The sequence below is a fragment of the Acromyrmex echinatior genome, chromosome 1 (assembly GCF_024713525.1).
Source record: "Acromyrmex echinatior isolate Ae372 chromosome 1, ASM2471352v2, whole genome shotgun sequence".
In the NCBI taxonomy this organism is placed as follows: domain Eukaryota; kingdom Metazoa; phylum Arthropoda; class Insecta; order Hymenoptera; family Formicidae; genus Acromyrmex; species Acromyrmex echinatior.
This window is the reverse complement of record NC_141852.1, coordinates 15,407,286-15,430,243: the sequence shown is the minus strand read 5'-3', so window position 1 is coordinate 15,430,243 and position 22,958 is coordinate 15,407,286. Positions and strand designations below refer to the sequence as shown.

General features: G+C 35.1%; 1 protein-coding gene across 5 annotated transcripts in view; it reads left to right on the top strand.

Annotated features, from left to right (window-relative positions):
- Nucleotides 1-22,958, top strand: part of lilli (AF4/FMR2 family member lilliputian) — a 301,708-nt gene that overhangs the window by 171,459 nt on the left and 107,291 nt on the right. For all 5 annotated transcript variants that reach the window (XM_087402821.1, XM_087402806.1, XM_087402815.1 and 2 more), the window contains 2 exons: nt 17,387-17,923; nt 22,533-22,586. In XM_087402821.1, coding sequence (XP_087258947.1) covers nt 17,387-17,923; nt 22,533-22,586 — 591 coding nt within the window. The remainder of the gene's footprint in view (nt 1-17,386; nt 17,924-22,532; nt 22,587-22,958) is intronic.

Genomic DNA, 22,958 nt, shown 5'->3' with positions numbered 1-22,958 from the left:
GAAGAATGGACGGACGGGTGTGCGAAGGACAGCGATGAATTATGGCAGGAGTGGAAAACCTCGGTCTATTAGTCTATCGGTTACGGAAATTGATTCTTATTACTTAACGTGAACACGCGCGCGTCACAGACGAGCTTTCCTTCTCTGATCCCCCTGCCGTTAGGTAACTTCTTTGCCGCGATGTCAATTGCGCATTTAACCGTCCGCCTACACGACACGGCGCGGCGCCTCGTTAAAATGTTTCCTAGAGCCGGCCAATTAATTCCATTGATAACAAATTTCCTCTAAGCCCGTTAGTTTGACGTCGCGAAGTAACGGCCGGTTCGCGACTCGCTCGCGGAGTATCGAGCGACTCGGGTCGAGACGAGGTGAAACGACAGTGGGAAACGCGGCGCACCTAAGGAAAAATGAAATATTTATTACGAAAAATGTTTTAATAAAAGAAAAGATAAAGTTAAAGCTAAACATTTCGTCTATCACTATATGACAGATTTAATAACATTTTTACCGCGTAATACATGAAATTATTGTATTATAAAAAAGGTTTATACTAAGTTGTATTATCCGACGCAAATGAATTTTTTTATAATATAATAATTTTACGTATTACGCGATGAAAATGTTATTTGTGTAATGCGGCGCACTTTGTATATTATTAATATACAATTTATACATTAAAAAATTATTGGGATTAATTTTTTTATTTTGTGTTGAATTTTAATTTGTCGTAAAAAATTAATTTTGAGAGCAAATAATTGCGGAAGGCTTATTATGTAAAGCAACAAGTCATTGATCTAACCTCAAAATACAATCTCAAAATTCCTGTATTTTTGTTTTATTATTATTGTTTTCCAAACGTAAATATTTGACGACGAAATATGATGGATACGTAATATTAATAATATTTTTTCAACAAAAATACGATAATTACTGTGATAAGCAGGGTCTGCACTACGTTGCCCGCGTACATCTTTTTTTAAAAAATTATTAATTATTATATTGAAATAGATTATTATAAATGTAAAAAAGTACATGACTTGAGAGATTAAAAATTAGCTTTTTAATAATACCTTATTGTCATGATTTGATTTCGAAGAAATTATATGGATTTATTTGACATGCAAATCTTGTAAGAAAAGTATTTCAAATTAACTTTAGTCGATAAAAATAAATAAAAGGAATTGTCGTAAATTTTTATATACGTCTTAGTTGAACATATTTCCATTGAATGACACTAATTCTTACATTTGTCGCCGTATTGCCCGCTGCGCTGCGTTATCCTATTCTTTTCTACAAGTGATATTCTTTTTTCGAAACGAGATATTATAACAGCGAGCGAATAAGGAGATGAACTGATTTTTTAAATTGAAAACGCACGTTTGTCGATTCGATCTACTGGTGTTTTTCACTTGTCTCGATTTACTGTCTGCTAATTTTTTATCGCTTGCTATGAGTGAGTTGTAACAATTGCTCTATACTTCTTCCAGGGATGAGAATTTTTTAAACTCTAATTCGATTTCTCATTCTACGTTTTTATGTATCTTTCCACGCTAAATATTTTCTCTATTTATGCAAATGTATCATTGATAACGTTTTGATATTTGCGCTAATATTGTTGGTTCTAAAAGTATCACGGAATATCTTCGAAATTTGAAGGAAACGTCACCGTGTATTCTATTAGATGTTGGAATTAATTCGTAGCGTTTTACAAGTGATGGGAAGTACTTTCATTAATGTATTTTTTAATGCTCATGTGAAATAAATAACATTCTTTCATTAAAAACGCTACGAATTAATTCCAACACCTAATATATTCGGATTAAGCGAATTTTTAATCTTTACTCTTACAAAAAAATATTCTATTGTTAAGAAAAGTGAATACTTCCATTTATTTTCTTTCTTTTAAATGACAGTCATCTTTCACGAAGAATATTTTCTTGATAATAATTTTAAAATGTACTTATGTTACAAATTTCAGAAAAATTCATTATTATGTAATCAATATAAGAATTTATTTTCTTTTGAAAAAATTGATTATATAAGCGACTTTATATAACAAGCAAATCGAATGTTTTAATAAACTTGATTGGATGAAGTATAAATTTATTTAGGATTTAGAATGTATTTTGAATAAATTTGATGGTTATGATAAATTTGCAAATATATGAACTTTTGAAATACTTGAAACAAGTAGTTACTATTTGCGTACAGCTTACATATTTTTTTGTGCATAATACTATCACACATTTAGACTTAATCGAATTGAGAACTGATTCCCTTAATAATACATTGAAAAAAATGATTGGATCGAATAGTATTAATTCTAGTGAAAAATGAATAAATCACAATTTTCTGATTAAATCTATTAGAATTCTAGTTAAGATAACTATATAGAATTCTGATTGATATATAATTATTTAGATAAAAATAAGAATTTCTAGTAGATTTTATCAAAAATATTATATCAATCCTATTATCTCAACTAGAATTCTAATAAAATTTCGGCAGAAAATTCTGATTCATCTATTTTCAACCAGAATTTTTTTTCACAGTGTATATTTATATAATTAAGGTAAATTAGATTGAGCCTCTACCTTTTTCGAGCCACTAATTTGCAATTTTATTTAATTCCCTCTGGTCCAACCTCATTTATTCGCCATTAAATATAGTAATGGGGCCAATGAGCTTATTGTTGTAGATGTATCGCGTGTCAAAGCGGTATGCATACTATCTTAACGCTATTTCCGTCACGAGTCTTGCTTAGAAGGCCACGGCGACTTCTAACTATAAATATAGGTACACGAGCAGCGTGCGTGATCGTCTCAACGTAATTTTGTCCTTCGTCCTTCTTCGTCGCTGATAGACGTCTAACGTCTGAGGGTTGCGCAAGGATTCCGGTATGAGATTGCGAGAGATCGAGCTCGTCCGATGAGAAAGCGAGGGTAGGGATGGAGGGTACGACATCCCAAAAGGGCAGACTCAGGGATGAAAGAAGATTCCGTAGTCGTGTCTGTGCGCAAACGGGGAGGATGGGGAAAGAGGGCTGTCGGTGAAGAGAAGAGTGGATGGCAGACGTTCAGAGCGCGAAAGGATAAAGTGAACGCTGGGTGGTTAAGGGGATGAAAAAAAGGACGAAAGTTGCCGCCGCCATGAGCAGAGTAGATCGTCGCGAACCGACTGGAGGCGGCGATGAAAAAAAAAAGATAACGCTTGCTCGTAACGAGAGAGAGAGAGAGAGAGAGAGAAAGGGGGAGGGGGTGAGAAGAAGTTGGACGAGAAGAATAATCGCGCGACTGAGTGGAACGATAGATGGCGAGTGCTAACCACGATGAAGCAGTCACCGTCGTGATTAGTGACTTTAACGTCTTGCGAATTACGACACGATTCCTCGAATGAAGGAATTGAAATGTCAAAGGGTGTATCTATTAAGGAACAAGAAGTCAAGGACTCGAAAAAACTGACTGATTTGTTTCATAAATGAAAGATTTACATATTTCCGTTATTTGGATATTATATGCGTATTATTATCAACCAAATGATACCTGTTACTCATTAATTATGTAGACATTGCTAATAATTAACTGATACTGTTGCTGTGATTAATAGCAATAATCTTGTTACCGCAAAATTATTGTTCTATCGTGGCTCTGTCGCTTAATCATTGATATTGGTATTATTTTTGATATCATAATTATAACTTTGCGCTTAACTCGTGTTATCTGATCTTGCTTTACTCGCGACCGGCGCATTTTCCTCGCAGCGATGAACCGCCTCGACCTTGTAACGTGATCGGTGTGCAGTTACAGTCACGGTCGCCCGGTAGAGTTTGCACTACTTCGGTAGCAAACGCACGGTGGCGTAATGATGAGTGGGCCGTTTGTCTCTCTTTCCACTCGGCCCCATGATTACTAACCTTCCGCGGAATATCTTCTGCGCTTTACCTTCGACGTTTCGGAGTGATTTATCACACGAGCGGCCGTATTCCGGCTTCTCTCTCACTGGCACAGCCGGGTCGAACTGTTCGTAATACCCCCCCTTCAAGCGTTTACATTGACGTCGCAATACAGACGCAATGGATTTTTTCCCTTTCCCTCTTTGTTTCACTTTGATCGAAGTTTCGGCAATTTGTATGTCGGAGGGCTTTGTTAAGTTTTAAATTTACTACTGCAGATATATTAAGAAATATGCATGAAAAGAATGGTTTTGATAAAATATTAAAAAATTTAGTTAGATACAATTCTGAAAATAATTTTGTTAAACTATCAAAATAATTATGTAGGATACTCAAACTGATTGGTGGAATAACAAATTTTTTTGCAGCGTTCTTCATCATTCTGGAGATTTTTATGTGATTATTTTGATATGATCCAGTAAAGTTATTTTCAGATCTGTCTAATTAAATTTTTGGACAATTCAGCAAAACCATTCTTTCCGTGTACAATAAAAAAATATAAATGTTCTATACACCGTAAATTCTCAGAACATGTAATTCTCAAATTACGTCCAGTTTGAGTTATTTTTCAATATATATTGGTCGCCGTTGCTTCTATCCAACATGTCGTTGATCTGATTCAATTAATGGAGTTAAATATGAGTCAAGTAATTTATAATTTATTATTTACTAAATGCATACGTTAATATGAAGAATGTTCACTTTGAAACTAATACAGAAATGAATTGATTTACATTTTGACATAGACAGAAATTGAAAATAACAAAATGTTATTTAAGGGATTGGGTTATCATTCTTTAACATCTAACAATGTAAGAAGTTGCGTTTTCATCAGGTTGAGATCATTTGAGGTGCATATGTATACATACACATACATATATACATGTACGTATAAAAGAACAGACACATGATAATTTTGGTTAGCGCAGCAGCTACTTTATACCCATTTCTTGATTTTGAGCACGTACGACGTCGTTTATGTGCGAACACGGAGATCGCTTAACAGGTGATACCGTGCGGAAATTGTGGTTTAGTTTCGCGATACCGATAGCAAGACTCATCTTCCGAGCTTAGCCCGGGTTATAGAGCTGTTTGAAGAGCGAGCGGAGGGGCGAAGGCGAGGTCCCGACATGTGTATCGAGATGCCTCCGAGTGCCGTCACTGTTTAGTGTTGCACGATCTTCCATTGGGGGATTCTCACGAGGCAAACTATACGTCCGAGTGGTCAGATCGCTCACGGTGTGATCCCCTCCACAAAGCGAAATCCGAAATTACTTCGCGCTCTGATCATCAAACCCGTGGCGTTTGCGTGGCAGATTGCTTTAGCCATTCCAACAAGAATAGTAATGTGTGCATGTTTGCAATAGGCATTATTACGTTTATACTAATCAATTTGTCTCTTTGCGTGAACAATCGACTATGTCATCTTCATTTGAAGAACAAAAAGATAAATTTGTATAAAAAAATAACACGCACCAATGATGAAGTTGTAATAATTTTTTTGAACATGCATATTAAATTTTTAAAACATAAATATAAGAGAGAAAGATAGATAAAGCTATTTATTCATCTAAACTATTTAATTATTCAAATATTTATGTAAACTATTTTTTATGAGCTATTATTCATATAGGACGAGTCTTCTAGAACATAAAAATGAAAACAAGAAGAAAGTGAAGAAACGAAAAATATACAAATAGCAAAAAATGATAAGAATAATAAAACAAAATTAATATAAATAAAATTAATATTAATATAAATAAATGAAATATGAAAATGAAAATTATGCATCATACAGAAAATTACGTCAGTTTTATGATTCGTTAGTCGAGCATTAATTGGTCGAAGTGTGTAACAATCTGAGCGACGAAATGTTTGTGGACCTTAGCTGAAGTAAAGTTGTAAATTAATTAATGAAGAGAGAGAGAGAGAGAGAGAGAGAGAGAGAGAGAGAGAGAGAGATATCGCTAAAGCTGTTAAGCTGTTATGTATGTCTCGAGGCATCTCCCGGCTCAAAACACTCGTGCTGAGTGAGTTAACTCACCCTTGACAAGCTGAGAAATCTGTCAGACTACGGCGATGCGGCTTGTAGAGATGTCGTTAGAAGCAAAGTTATAAATTAATTGGAGTGCGTGCAAGTTTCTCCGTGTCCACGATTTTCGTGGAAAGTGACCGTAAAATGACCACGTCGTCCGCGTCCAGCTGGACGAGAGGAAATGGTGGTCACGATTCTGCTACTCGGTGCGAAAATCTTGTAGCTGGTAGAGCTTAACATTTATGTCTACTTATACGTTATAAAACGAGAAGTTACAAGCGTTACGCAAGCGACATGTGTAAGCAGGGTTGTTACAAAACTGGAAAATCAGGGAAATGTCAAGGAAATTAAAAACAGTCGGGGAAATCAGAAAAAAGTTAAGAAATTTTGCAAAATTTTCTGGAAAATTAAAATTCTTTAAAGAATTTTAATGTGCGTACATCATATCTACGCAATTTTGGAGAATTACAAACTTAATAATTAAATGCAAACATGTCAGTAACATTAATAGTAATTTACATTGCTAAATTACTCTCTCGACAAAATATTTGATGATTTCTAAATCAGGTCGAAATTACAAAAATGTTTCAAAATATTTGTTGAAAGGGAAAATATGAAATTTTGTCTGGAAATCAGAGAAAAGTTGTAGAATATATAATATTTTAGGATGAGGAATTGTGCAATTTTGGTAAGACTATAGTGCGATATGCGAATGTGCTTGCTAACTTTTCGGTTCGACAGCTTTGTATGTCTGTACGCAGACGTTCGATATTGAACAGACGTTTCGTTATTGGAGATACGATGCGGCCGTCAGTACACAGTCCCCAAGCGTTTGTTCAAGCATCCTCTCCCCCCTCCCCCCCCCCTTCCGTCAAATTTTTCTCTTTTTCTTCTCGTTGGTCTGACTGTAATATTATTGTTGTTCCATTGATGCTATTCGGCGATCTTTCTCATCTGTTGATATATTCGTCGTCATCCAATTTGATAATAAATATTGAATTTCTCCCGTAGAGAGAAAGAGAGTGTCTCTCATTCGATTTTATCGTGACTTCGTCAGCTATCAGTAGAATAACCTCGCGATAAAAACTTTAGAAATTTCGACAGTAACGGTCCGTGTAATGTCAGAAGTCTCTCGATATATTTGATAATACTATAATAGAAATATTTTTTATTTATCAGTAACACGCGATATGGCGTGAAACTAACGTTGGTAGACATGTCAACGTGTCTCGCATTAAATTATATGGATAAAGATCGGTAGATTTTACCGAGCCGAGAGATTTAGCTTGAATGTAGTGAGAAATAGAGAAAAACCTTGTTTCTGTGGATTATTCACCTTCATCTTACGATCTGCGAATCTACGGCACCGTTGTCGTCGACGTTGTAGTCGTCGTAGTCGTGTCGTTTCCGTTGTCGTTGGCCGTTTAATGCGAATTTCACATGCATGGAGCGAGTCGACGACGACAACGGCAACGACGACGACGATGGGTAAAACGCGGGAAAGCGATGCCAGACACGTATCATTTTAGAATGGAAAGGGGTTTACAGAGGGGCGGAAAAGGGGGAGGGAAAAAGTACCGCCGCGCAGACGGCAGCCCTTTACGTGCAAAAGCTTGACTTCTTTTTTGCACAGCCCTCTTTGCCCGCCGCTCTCTTCATTACCCCTTGATTTTTTGTCCCGCCCTCAGTCCGTCGACTTCTATCTACCAATTTTTTTTCCTCTCTTTTTTTTACACCTTTTTCGCCATTCTCGCAGTACGAGAGGCACGAGAGGCAGGATTTGAGGGAATGGGCTTGAAACAACGAAACGTGTGAAAGGGATGATTTTAATACCTTACTCGCGAGACGGTCTAAGATGGTTTTTATTAATTTGTTTCGTGTTTATGTTAATTTGCTCAGAATCCGTTAATTTGCACCGAGTCTATTTTCATTGGACTTTGCCTTTTTCCGCATTCGCGGCGCTTACGATTGGCTAATTATAACTGTTTAAAGTGCTGATAAGCTCTTTTAAGCGCCATTAAATATAGCATTGCAGTAGATACAGAATTCTTCGGAAATTTACCATGAGATTTTCGAAGTTACACTGTTAAATATTAAAGAATTAAATTTAAATTCTTTGAATTAAATAACATTTTGTTATTTTTCACTTTTAAGTGCGTTAAAATGTATTATTTTAATGCAAAACATTGGATTAAAAAGTATCTATTTGATCAACTCATTTCCGTGAATTGCTTAGTTTTAAAGTAAGCATTTATATTAACTAAGTGTATACTTAGTTAGGAATTAATACACTAAATTTCAGTATTTCAAATTTAATACATTTCTTGAGTTAAATTGTTTATTCTAGTTAAATTAACGATGTATCGAATAGGAAAAGTGGCGACTTATAAGAACGATAAAAAAAATATAATAATTTAAATTGGATATATAATTTCTTTTATATATATTATATTATGAATTTAAAGTGCAGTTATCAATAAAGAGAGAAAGAATTTTTTTAGAAGTACAATTTATTTTAATGATATTACATGTATATATCGCAATTAAATTAATTCAATATGCTATATTCTTCCACGTGCACTCTTCTTTTTTGAAATCAAATAATTAACTTAACATTAATCTTTTATATCAAGTTTATACTTGATCATATATAACTAAATATATCAATCATGGGATTGAAAGTCGTGCAGTTGCTAGTAATGCTGATTTTATCACGACTAAAATAACAAACACATATCTTATCTTGTCGTTGCGTTTCGGGATGATAGTCTCGACCAGTTGAGATGATAAATCATTCGCACAAGTATCTATGCATTAGCGTACGATGAGTGTCGAGATGCAGGCGTGCAAGTCTGCATCTAGAATTACAGGAAATATTGTATATCTCGAATATTTTTATTATCCTATCGTAGTCAACAACCTCCTCGTAAACATGATGCGCGAATCGTTATGCGATTCCGCGGAAAGTCGCAATAAAGACGAGCAGAATGGCGGAGCGTATTACTGGCGCGTAAAAAGACGAGCGCGTAATCTCTAATCTGTACGTAGAAAGAACAATTTTATTAAAGTATCTGAAAATTTTTTTTTTATTTAGATATAGATAAATTTTTAAATTAAAAAACATAATTTTGATGGACATCAAAATAATTTATATAGGAAATTGAAGCATAATGAGCGATGCTGCAAAACATTTTACTATTCAGCTTAAGTGTCCTGTGTTAATTATTTTGATAGTTGAAACTAAATTATTTTCAAAGCTAAATTTTTAGATACTTCAGATATAATAAATACGTCATATACAGTATTAAGATGTCATGAACCAATCACAGTCTTACTAGCATCTTAAAACATTATTTAAGACGGTCTTTAAATACCTAGAAACTAATTTACGAATTTCATCTTTAATATTATCATTCAGAAAACAAGTTTTAAATTATCATTTAGTCTATATTGATATATGGAAAAAAAAACATTTATATTATATTTTGAAGGATCTAAAAATTTAGTTACAGATACAGATCTGAAAGTAATCTTTTTGAATAATCGAAATGATTATACAGGAAATTGAAATATAATGAGCAATACTGAAACAAGTTTTGACATTGCTCAACTATCCAGAGTGTCCTAGATAATTATTTTGTTGGAATCCAACAAAAAATTATTTTCAAATTATTTTCATCTTTATCTAGATAAATTTTTAGGTATATGGAAAGAACAGTCTTACTGAAGAATTAAAAAATTTAGTTAGATCCAAAAATTATGTAGGACGCTCAAAATGGTTGCTAGAATGTCAAAATTTTTTTAGCATTGCTCATCTGGCTTGAATGTTCAACATAATTATTTTGAGTCCAACAAAATTCTTTAACTAAATTTTAAGGTACTATATCTAATTAAATTTTAAGACATCTCAGCAAAATCGTTCTTTTCTTCTTCGTCTTCATATTAATGCGCTAACCTAACCGTCATAAGGACGGTTTACGATAGCGGGATCGAGATTTCGGGTCCTTCACTGCGGCAGCTGTTAGATGAAGAGGCGCGGTGGTGTTCGGCAATCGTGCACACCGATGGGTCAGCGAACGGGTTGGCAAGTGCCGTCGCCGCCGAGCAAGAATATATATCTTCTCTCGACGAGCCGTAGAGGCCAAAGTAGAGGCCAAGAGAGGTGAAGAAGAAAGGAGCCGTACGTGCCGCGCGGCTTACGAAATCTCAAACGAGACATCCACCTGCCTTGTCCTCGAAATTATTGCGGCTTTTTCGTCGCTCAGAGCGAATTTACACGCCTCGCGTCCGCACCGTTACGGACGAATTACTCGTCGGAAAAGTGAATAGCCTCCGCAGCGAAAGACGGTCAGACATTTCGGACGACAAGTGATACAGAGATAAAAGTAAAGATAGGATAATCGTTATTGTTATCTTTTTAAGATCGTTTTAAGAATTTCTCAAGTTGCTCGTTACCATACTCGATTTATTTAACTTTTAACTTTTTAAGTCGGGTGGAATATCATTCCTCTGGTTTATTATAGTTTTCTTTGAAATCTTGTTTTGAAAAGAAAAATAAGAAATATTGCCCAGAAGTTTTAAAGTTTATTTAATTTTATATTTCTTTATTTCATAAAAATATAACTGTAATAATGTAAGTTTAATTGTAACACATTAATAAATACATTAGTAAATAAACATAATTGCATTAAGATAGGAAACAAGACCGTTTAGGTTAAATAACATTATTATGTAAGATAATTGCATTAAAATTGTTATATAAATTTAATTTTAACACAATATATCTACCTGTAAAAAATATAATTATCAAATTAAATTTTTTTGGTACGTTCTGAGTATTCTATCTTCTAATTTATGTATCTTGAAATTATCTACCTATTTAAAGGCTAAAAAATTCATCGATAAGAGTAATAGTTTATCTATTTCGCTTTTGATTCTAAAATTAATCAACTGTGTCTTAAGACTTTTCTAATCTCTTTAATTTATTACTAATATGCGTTACCCGACAAATTTTGTCGATCGTTTTGTATTTAATATTTTTCATCAGTGCAGGCTACTGTGTGTCCCCACTATTTCCGTTAAAAATCGCAGAAAATGACATCCCACCCTTCGCGAACGGTTCGCTGACCCTCGCTTCGGGTTCGTCTTCCTCTCTTTTTTTCTTTTTCTCTCCTTTTTCGTAATACTAGCCATTATATTATGCGAATGTATGCATACTATAAAAGGGAGAAAGTGGGAATAGGAGAAGCGAGAAAGGTCGTTTAAATCCTTCTTCATTCTACCGCGAGTCGCAACCCCGACCGTGTTTTTATCCACCCTTTGCGATGCCGAACTTCTGCCGCATATCAAACGCAAACACGAACGTTGAGAAGAACAGAACGAGTCTTTAAAACATTTTACAGTGTCTTTTTTTTTCAATTAAATCGTTTTTAATCTTTCGTGTTTGTCTTTGCCTTATCCTTTTGAGCTTTTTAAATATTCGATATTGTATTAAAAGAATCTTTTCTAATTGAAAATATTGATTAATAATTGCACAAAAACATCATGATACAATTAAATTATTTAACGAATGAAAAAGTAGAATATAATGAATACAAAATGAAATGGAAGTAAAAGTCGGTTAAATTAAATAAAAAAAAAAACTTGAGATATCAAGCATTTTGGAATATTTGCGTATAAAAGTTTACTGCACCGAGCTTTACAAGTATTTTTTGTTTGGTGAGAATTCTGTGTAATATCTTTCATGATTATGCGGGACTAGCGAATAGCTGCAGCTTTGTCGAATTTTTTTTTTAGGAGTAAGAAGCTTAACTTAGACTCGAATGTATCCAGGTTTTTTTTTGAGCTTCTTTCAGTGAGAAGTTGCGCTCACACAGGTCGTAATGAAATCTATTGTGCTGCAATGGATCTTTAGCGGTGCTCGCATACATAATCGATTGCTTTGTGTTTCAGTCGCATTCAAACGATATTCATGCGATTCGTAATGATCGGTAGATCGTAAACATAATTGATTTACATACTTTACATATTTGCTCTCTTGCAAAAGTGACACAACTAAAATATGTGATTCTCAAATTATTACTGAACGAGTTGGGAAAATATTACTCTATTAATCGTTAAAAGTGAACTAATTTAGCTTCATAAAAAAATTATTAAAACTCAAAAAGTGGTTTTTTTTTAAAAAGAGATTTAAAAACGATAAAATTGACAGTTGATCATGTAAAGAAAGTATTTCTTTAGCTGATATTATTTTATTTAGTAATATTTTAATTATCAATATTTTTCGTTAAGTCGTGAAATAGTCTTTTTAAAATTTTTTTAATTGTCACTTTCAAAGTAAAAAAGAGCGATATATATACATGTAATTTTATAAAAAAATTATCTTCTTTGTTTAAATTGTAGTTATTGTTATCGTGTGTTTTTGTAATTAATAATTCAACTAACATTCTCTCATATATTCATTCTCAGTCATTTAATAATCAAGCATTTAAAAAATTTCTTTTCTAAATCAAGAGAGGTATTTTTATATACGTTTATGATTGAAACACAAATGTGTAAAGAGATAGAAAAAGACAAAGAAATTAAACTTTTTATACAATGAAGCGGCGGCCAGCGAAGAATAATTTTCGCGCATTGGAATATGTCGCACAGAACGAATGTGAGTTCGATGGGACGTGATGTGTTAGTTAAATGGATCAAAGCTCGATCGGATATCCGCTCTTGATCGGAGCCGCGACGCTCGCACGAGAATCACTTTCATATATTCGCGTCGAATCGCGAGTTCGCATAGACTCATAAATATCGCATGACCGCGCGTGTGACAGCCGCGTTTTCGCGTGCAGGTACCATGACGGCGATATTTGCTTGGCACTCGGCGATGCAGGTAAACCGAGAGAGAGAGAGAGAGGGAGGGAGGGAGAGAGGGGGAGAGAGAGAGAGAGAGAGAGATCGCTCACCAGCCTGCTTGTTTGTACGTGAAGAGAGAACCGAAGTTATCTCGCGCAATTGCGAAGTAACCATCTCTCTCCTTGACTATTTCCAATTTTGTATCTTTTTGTTTAAGATTCATGGATAAATTTATATGTAAGGCAGTTCTGAGAGATTGTAGAAATGAGCGCACGGTGTTAGAAGTGCTCCGAGAAAATTTCTAGGCTTATACTTATTTTCAAATTGCTAAGGCTCGATTCTACAAATATAAAAAAATCAAATAACATTAAAATTAATTTTACATTGAATGATTCTTGGATAAAATTTTAATCTCGGTTTAATTTACTTTTTATTTTTTTTTTATGATTCTGAGAATTAATAAAATTGTAATCTTGAGTAAAATTTTTATCTCGGATCAATTTATTCTTTTCTAATTTTTAGTTTTATGCGTGTGCGTCAAAAACTCGGGCCCGACCACAGACTTCTATTACAATAGAAGAGACTAGACTGCTAACTCTCCACTTTTCCTTATATAAAAGTGTTGCCTACGCGCAGTGAATGCGCAATGGAAAACCCTCATGTACAGAAAAGAGATACCAATAGGTCACGTGACCAGCCTCTGTGATTGGTTCTTAAGTAAGGAGATGTCATGGCGATAACTAACTTTTAATTTTTATGAACCACACAGTTTTATAATAATATAATAAATTGTATTCCCTCAAAAAACGCAACTACAGTGCAAGAGTTCATGTTCTTGTGCCGACGTACATATACTGTGTACCCGATACTTAAAATTCAAATTTTAGATAAAATTTGAACGAATCGTGGATAAAATATAATAATTTTTTTGGATAACATCTTAATCTTGGTTCAATTTATTCTTTATCTTTTTCTAAGAATTAGAAAATAATAAAGTTCAGAAAATAGTAAATCATAAGTTAAATATAATCTTACATCGGTGGAACCAGACTTAAATGATGTTCCCTTGACAATAATCTGCTATGGAAGCTTGCCTTTGTGTTGCAATTCCGAATTTCTATTTTCCATTAATTCCCATCGGTTCTATAATCTGTTAATCTATTTCAAAGAAGATTCCTCCAGAATATCTCATCCCCGGTAAGAGTCATTTACTCCACGTGCTTGGAGCTTAGTGGTCTCGTTGGCAAGCAGAGCAGGGTTTATCGATCTCCTGTGCGCACACGGGCTGCGAGCATTTTCATCGCCTGCTGGTATCATCTTTCGCAATATGGCGTTATATGGCGCGCTATAATTACGGACGTTTTACGACGCTCTCGGCCGATACCAGGACACCGCCCCGCGTGCGCGAGTCGTACTTTACGAGTCGTACATGTTGTTTAGTGTACGCACAGAGAGAGTAACGCTGCTGGATGGCACACGTGGAGCACCACTCGACTACGACGGTGGCGGAGATTGGCGGGAGTGGTTGACTGGCTGGCTGGAGGCGGAGACGAGGTTGAGTGAGGTCAGGGCGGATGAAAAGTCCCTGACCTGGTCTTACCTACGCTACGTCTTTTTCTCTCATCTCTCTCTCACTCACTCACTCACTTTTTTCTCTCTCTCTCTCTGCCTCTCTCCTTTTCTCTCTTGCGTTTAAGCTACCGCAAACTTCGTGGAAGTGGTACCTTGGGGTTTAATTAATGAGGCACGTCAATGTCCTGTCGTGCCTTTGGGACGAAACCCTATCGTAGGATGATTCAGAAGAAAAGATCAATGCTTTGAGAGATATGTTTCTGTAGCAATTTTTATTACTTAAAAATTATAAATGAAAAAAAAAACATTAGAAGGAAAGCGGCAAATATAAATATAGCGCGGTAATTAATGTTTGAATAAAATATTAAATAATTAGAAATAAACTAGGTTTTGAACCTTTTTAAAAAAATTTATCCACCCTTCACAATTGACGTTTGAAATTAAGATATTAATATATTATCCTATTAGTGTGGATTCATTTAGAGAAATGTCATAAAAAAAAATATGATACTGCAATACTTGGAATAATGTTAATGGACATATGTTTCACTGTAAAAAAGAAAATTTAAGAATATTACTCACTTCTACAGAAGAATATTTAGAACGTCTTATATCAGACGTTCGCGCTTTTTTTATTTATTTCAGTTATAATTGTTTGTTTTGTTATAATTATATTCGATTTTATTTAACGATGATGGCCCGCTAGTCGCTTCATTATAAAATCGCACTACAGTCGTTCTCTCGACAATCATTCCTGTCATCGTCGATACCATTATTTTTACGTGAGTACGTGTAAGAATTATGCACACTGGGTTGCTCCTTTCCGAAATTCCTGCTCAAGCGCATCGTACCGAGCGCCTTCATTACAAGTGCGATTGGCGCGAAAAAGTCTTCCGGCGCTAACAAGCGGACGTGATTTATAGCTGCGCTCATTAATCACGTTAAGTTTCTCCCTCTTGGCGCACTAACCCTGCGCCGTTCGCCGACCTCCTTATTAAACCGCGATTCGATCTCATTGTCTTTAACGGACAAAGGCGAAACGCGTGGTTGCTCGCCGAGGCGAGGTATGGCAAGAACAGCGGTCGTATTATTGCGCACGTACAACAAACGTGATTCATATTAGTGCGCGCTACACGCTAAATTACCAGTCGAACACTGTATGTCGTAAACTCAGCCGTCTGTTTCTCGACACATTAATTTTTGCTAATTGCCCGTGCAATCAGTGCGCGACTGGAAAATGTATGTACAGAGTGTTCCAAAATTTATGAATCAAAATACTACAGTAAGAAAGTTTTCAAAAAAGTCAGTAAAAAGTTATAAACAATATATATTGAGAACAATATATATTGATATGTAAAGAAAATAAGAATAAATCTAATTAAAAAACAAGAGATATCTATTTTTAATCGAAGCGGATCTTACTATTTAAATATGTATATATATATTTCTATGTGAATTTATATTGGTACATTCTGATTCTGCGTTTATATATTTTTTGCAAATAATTTTTTACTTAAATTTTTATAATTTTTATCAATTTTTATACAGACATATAATATTGATATACAATATTGATATATATATATTAGGTGTTGGAATTAATTCGTAGCGCTTTACAAGTGATGGGAAGTACTTTCATTAATGTATTTTTTAATGCTCATGTGAAATAAATAACATTCTTTCATTAAAAACGCTACGAATTAATTCCAACACCTAATATATATATATATATACATGTTATAAAGGATGAAATACGAATGCCACTGACGGTTTCAGTGATTACATTTTCCGATCGCTCTCATCACCGATCTTTGTTTGATAAATGACGGGAGCTGAGGCTGCTTATAGAGCGTCACCGTGACATGATTGATTCGTTATGTATGTCGTCACCCTTATATTACCCCTCACGACCATCGTGTTCTATTTAGGCGTATATCATCTGAGATGTAACTTGTCACCGCGATTTCCCGGTGACGATGAAATGAATTTCTCCCGGTGAAAGCTTAAGCAGCAATTAGCAGCTTTATATGAGATCGTTAAGTTAATTGAGAATTTCCCCTGTGGTTTTCTAATTAAAAATGCGCTAATTGGTAACGTAACCCGTCGAAGAATCTTATCGCTAAGATACGAGCGAGATATTTGCCGCGCAGCTTTTTCTTCGTTTATTAACAGCAGATTTTCTGTTGACATTTAACAAATCTTATGCGAAAATGCTTTTTCGAGCTTTTATATACTCACGTTAATCTCTCTTAAGTAACATGTATAAGCTAATTACACAAATTTACAGGGTTTCTGTTTCTCAACTCTTATAAATGGTGATTTTTATGTATTTTTCTGCTGAGAAAGAAAAATTAAAACAGTTTCCACAAGTTTTAAGACATTAAGAATTTTATTTTTGAAAAAACTACAATTTTAAACAATTTAATAACTTTTTTTTATTTTACGGAGTAGAATTGTACATAAGAATCACTATTTAAATTTTGAGGAGCTTTGGTATCACTAATATTTAACATTACCTATTTTGTACTAAATTTTATTATTTGAATATTTCATTTAAAATTGTACATAAATAATGAAAGGACTTTATATTTATTTTCATATATTCTAAAAAATATTTAAATCTCTTTTATAATATATTATATACATATATTACAAATTTGCATAAAAAAATTTAAATTGAAGTTTCTAATTAAAGGGTGATGGAATTGTTTTGAAAAGCATATCTTTTTTCAATGTAAAAAGCTCTACAAGAAACATCTATTACTTGTTAAGAAGCAAAAATTTGTTGTTTAACGTTATTAAATCTTACAATTTCAAGAGTTTAATATCAGGAATTATCGAATACCATTAATACATAAATTACTTATTTTTTTCTCAGATATTTGAAGTATCTGAAATTTGAAGCTAAAGTCGAGTTGTGACACAGAATAACAGATCTCATTCACGTCACTAATGTTTTTCTACCCTTTCTCTTTTTTCAGGTGAATCCTGATCCACAAATCCAGTCTAAGCTGGGCAACTATTCGCTGGTGAAGCATCTACTCGATAAGCCTAAGCGCCTGTTCGGCATCGAACAGAGTGGCATCCCGCAGAGTCCGGCGCCCTCGCCGACGCCCTCCGCCCACAAGTCGGGCACGGACAGCTCCGGCAGAAGCTGTTCCCCATCCTCGGGGCCGGAGTTCAAGAAGCCTGGTGGACTTCGGGGCACGAGCGCCGCGTCTTCCTCGTCGAGTGCAAGTCACCAGCGGGGCGGTTTCGTCAAACCTGCCGACGGTAAACCGCCTTACGGTGGTCGGGGTGGTTATCCTGGCCAATCGGTTAAGCACGGCGGCAACGATCATCGCAGCCACGGGTTACTTCCGGCTAAGGGCCCGCCGCTGCCTCAACCATCCTCCACCGGGGGAAGTAACGGCACGATACCGATCGGCAATTCCAGCGGAAGTGTTGTCGGTAACCTCGGCGGCGGCATCTCAAGCCGCACTCAATTCGCCTGCCGACTGAAGCTGATTGAAGTTAACGTGAGTAATCGATCTTTTTTTGTGTCCCTGTCCTTCGCGAGCGTCGATCGCTCTGATGACTTGAATCGTTTTGGATATGGTTTGCATGCGCAATGACCATCCGTTCCCTCGAGAGTGGACGATAATGGCTTTTCGGAGGTAACGGAGGGTTGATCGTTTCGCTTCGAATGGAGATTGTTTGCACGCGGGGTGTCCCGGAAGTCGCGTGTTTCCTGCGACATAGATAGCGTGGGGTCGAAAGAGCGACGATAGTGATCGAAAGGTATTAATATAACAGCGCCACGATAAAACGAGAAAACACGATAAAATGTTCCGAATTATGTTATGAGAATTTTTTATGAATAAGAAATCATCAGAAATTATAAAAAGAGGGGATAAAAAGATTAGATAAAGATTTATTAAGGAAATAAAAAGGATGATTTTATGTATATATTTTTTATTTTTACATGAATATTACAATTATTATCTGGATTATATAAAGCGATAATATTAAAAACTTTTCTTTATCGATTCTTTCGCTGTCTTGGTTAATTCTACTGCGAACGAGTGAATTCTAAACTGACGAGTATGAAAAATGATCGTAGAAGTACTGACCTGCGAACACGTGAATGAAGAATGCTTGTACATAATTTCTGGAATGTCTCGCATGCACGTCGAAAAGCAAGAAGATTAATCTAAAGTTTGAAAGCGTTCCAGTGGTATTGAGAAATAAATAATCGACCAGAGAGAAATTTCTGTATAAATTGATATGTTCAGTGCTAAAGGAACAATCATTGTGAATACTGCCTTATGTATGCTTGGTTTATGCTTCGGTTTTAACTTTAAAATTCTAAAATCAGCCAATAGAGCTGCCAGTCTTAATTGGTCCTAACTGAAATCTATATTCCATTGCTAAATTTTAGGATTTTAGTATTAAGACCGAAGCATAAACCAAGATAGTAGACAGTTTTAAATCGTTATTTTTGATTTTTTTATTTTACTATCAATGTCTCACGTCATGTACGTGATAAAGAATTTCTGAAAACTTTCGAAATGTAATTTTTGAAACTAATCGATCGTTGTAATATTCTCCGCATTTCGATTGCAAAATTACAATACACAATGAAAGTCTATAAGTCACATTCTTAAATATTAAAGGAGCAATAATTAAATTATTTAATTCCACTGTTTTGCTAAATTAACGACATATTAAATAGGAGTAATCGTGCCATGAGAAATGATAACCTAGAAATGATCAAAAATAATTCAAATTGAGCATAATGGAATATAATTGAGTATAACTTAATATCGAATTAAGCAGTGTATTTTATCGGAATAAAACTCATGAATTAAAATATCCTGTTCTGTGTTCCTGTTCCATCTAATGCATTGATTTTTTGTTTAACGTATCATTAACATTCACATGATATTAGCGGTCTTTCGATGAGTGCGCCGGTGATGTCGCGGCGATGCCAGACTCACAAAGTCTCGAACTACTTTAATAGCACGTCTCGCCGAGAGTTGCGATTATTTGTCACGTAAGAAGATTAAGAGCGAAGTTTCCGCGGCGGCTCGACGCTATTGTCGCGTGTTACTAAACGAGACACTGTCGAAATTAACAAGTTGCTGGAAATCATTATGCTTGCCAATAATCCTCCCTATGTACTCCTAATTATTCTTCGGACTCCATTGTAATAATGCAATTTTAATATTGGTAAATTACTGTTCTCGATATTTTTCGATATCATTCTCTGTAAAATCAGATAATTTTTAAATTTTAATTAACCAACGAATATATGTAAAGTGCATTAGCAATTCATTGAGCGTCCGCGATTGGTACAGTAAATAATCATTATAATAATTACATTAATTACGAATACATGAAAATATATTTTTGGAAAAATTGATACACCGAATTGTTGTTCGGTTACTACAGCAATGCCTTCAATTATTAATCACTCCTCGACGTCTGGAACGCTCTTCGTTTCCGCGTTCAGACGAACAAATCACGACGTTTCCTCCCTTCGCAAATCACAGGAGAAAGATCAAGCAACCATGGCATTAATCATCAAGCAGCCATAATAAAGAGGTTATTATTATCCTCATCCTCTTTCTCCTTTACGCCGACTTTGAATTTCCATTCCGAGATCATCCGGTGGGTATCAAACGAAACCAGTTGGCTCGACAGGCTCTCGTTGACAGAGAACGAATTGCTTTTCAATGGAAATCCAGCTGGGCGGGGTGGTCCAGATCGTTGGAGTAGGGATAAAGAGGGAGAGGGGAGAGTTTCGAATCGGCGGGTGCTATTACGTCTAGCTCCTCGAGGTGCAAATTTCATTGAGATTGACTATCGATCGTGTCTCCTTTTTCTGTGTTTCCTTCGTTCCTCCTTTTGCCGATCATACGTTGCCCATCTTCGAAGTGCCTCTCTTTCTTCGGGTGTACTTATACAATTAGGACCGATCCGGAGTGTGAGGAGCATCCCGTTTCTCCTCCCTCCTTCGCGTTCTTCTGGAAAATTGATTCCCGTCCGTCCCTTCGCCGCTCCTTCCATAGTTCCGGCATTCTTTTTCTTCTTTCTTTGACAATGGGTGCCGTCGGATCGTTCGAGTCGTCGGCCATTCGTCCTCATCCGCGAAATTAGTTTGGAATTATATATAAAGAAAGGTAAATGGAAAAAAGAGGGATGCGGTGGTTGTCAACCAGGAAATAAATTCGCAACCTAAGTATCGTCGTACGTTGTTAATGAAATAATGTACCTTGAGTCTTTCTTGCGTTACTTTCTCTCCATTTTTTTATTCCGATTCACCCACATCTTTTATTATTCCTTCATAAATATCTGATATTTCTGTTCAAAAAGTAATTCGTGTTTGCGTGTTTTTGTCGGAAATAATTTAATTAACTGTACTGTCGGTACAGCACAAAAATAAAATCGAAATAATTAAATCCTACTCGATTATGAATTGCTCATAAACAAGTTTGAAGGTTATTAATTTCTTTCAAATTCGTAATTTAAATATTACTGTAATTTAAACATTTCTCTATTTATCGTTGCTCGCAAGTATAATAAAATATGTACAAGTATATCTCTATCTCTATCTCCTTTTTCTCGCTTTCTGTCTCTCTCGGGTTTTCTCATTTTTCGCTCGTTCCTTTTCTGTGATTATCCAGTCTCGTTCTGCCTCCGTTTTTCGCTCCGTTCTCCGCGACGCGGTGTCCTCCGGCTAAAAGTTAGTAGACACTCTCAACCCTTTCCTCGCATCCCTGTCACCCTTTTCCCTCCCATCATCCGGCGCTCGAGCCATCCTCACGCATTTTCCATTGTTCACGCGTTTTCTTTCCAGGAATGACTACTCGACGTTGTCCGTAATACCACCTTTCAGAATGTGTCCTCCGTTCGTCTCACACCCTTCCTTCCAGCCTTTTCAATGCCTTCTCTTCTTGGCGATGTTGATTAATGATCGCTCGAGGAGACTCGTCATAAATCGCGAAGAAATTTCACGAGGGAGGATACGTTCGTTTGTATAAATTAATCCCGCGAATGCGTATGAGACCCTTTAAATTTGATTTTTATGCGCACGAAAAGAGACATCGATCTGTCGAGGAAATAAAGTCTGTTTAACTTCGGATACTTATCCAAATTAAAATAGCGTTACTCTTTATGATATAATTTTTTTCATCATTTATGTTTTTATTCTAATAGAAATAGATTTGTTATTTTATTAATAAATTAATATTAAATATATTAATTTAATTAATACATTAATATATTAACAGGGTTGCTACAAAATTGGAAATCAGGGAATTATATCAGGGAAATTGAAAATGGTCAGGCAAATTAATTCTGGTTTGTAAATCTGGTATCGAAATCAAATCGGTATCGATTGATTTTTCGGACTGTTTGATTTGATATCGATTACATTTTTTATTGATATTCGAAGAAGATTGATTGACATTTTATCAACGCTGCGTCATCGATAAAATGTTGATTTTCTTCCGAAAATCAATAGAAAATCAGGTAAGTATTAAATCAAATGGTCCTAAAATCAATCGATTTTAAATCGACTTATGAATTTGGAAAGGGAAAAAATAAAAGAATTTTGCAAAATTTTCTGGAAAATTAAAATTCTTTGCTTTGAAAAATTTTAACATTATACCAATGCAGTTTTAGAATACTACGAACCTAATAATTAAAAATGCAAGCAGTATCAACAATTAAGTGGCAACATTAATAAGAATTTACATGGTATGTTAAATTGATCTCAATAAAATATTTAACGGTTTTGAATCAGGAGTTAGTCATGTAACTTTTTCCCTAGGACGGATATGTGAAAAGTGAAAATTTTTATCTATGCATGTATGTACATATACACGTATATATATATGTATATGAAAAATAACACTTTTCACTTTTTACCCTAGGGAAAAAGTTACACGATTGATCTCTAGGACGAAAATAGAAAAAATTTCAAAATATTATTGAAAGAGGAAAATCATAAAATTTTACCTAGTACAATAATTAGGGAAAAGTTATCCAATTTGTGACATCGCTGATTAATAAAAACACAGTATATAAAGATAGACAAATTACGACAATCGCAACTAATTTTGTTTAATCTTTCTTTTTCAGGGATCTAACTCGCGAGCATCAATTGACACTCCAGATGTAGAAAACATTTTGAAGGTAAGTCCTCCATAAAAGTTTAATTATTATTTAAATAATTATTGCAGAGTTGAAAAACTAAAACTATCACGCGATGAAGTTCCTTTGTCTCACATGAAACATGAAGTGTTAGATAAATTAATTTTTCGATAAAATGTGAGACGCGGAACATCAGCGGCTCGCTCTGAAGACTGATTGAACAACACCTGAACACTCCTCCGCGGACAAACACGAGATCAGATGTTGCGAGACGTATGATCGTCGGGCTGTATCCAATGTCGAGTTCACTTACCCGGCTCGACGGGAAGCTCATGCTCGATCAATAAGTCAATCTTCTCGCCAATACGCAAGGCTATCTTGTATAGAATCGATTTACCATTCTGGTATCGTTCA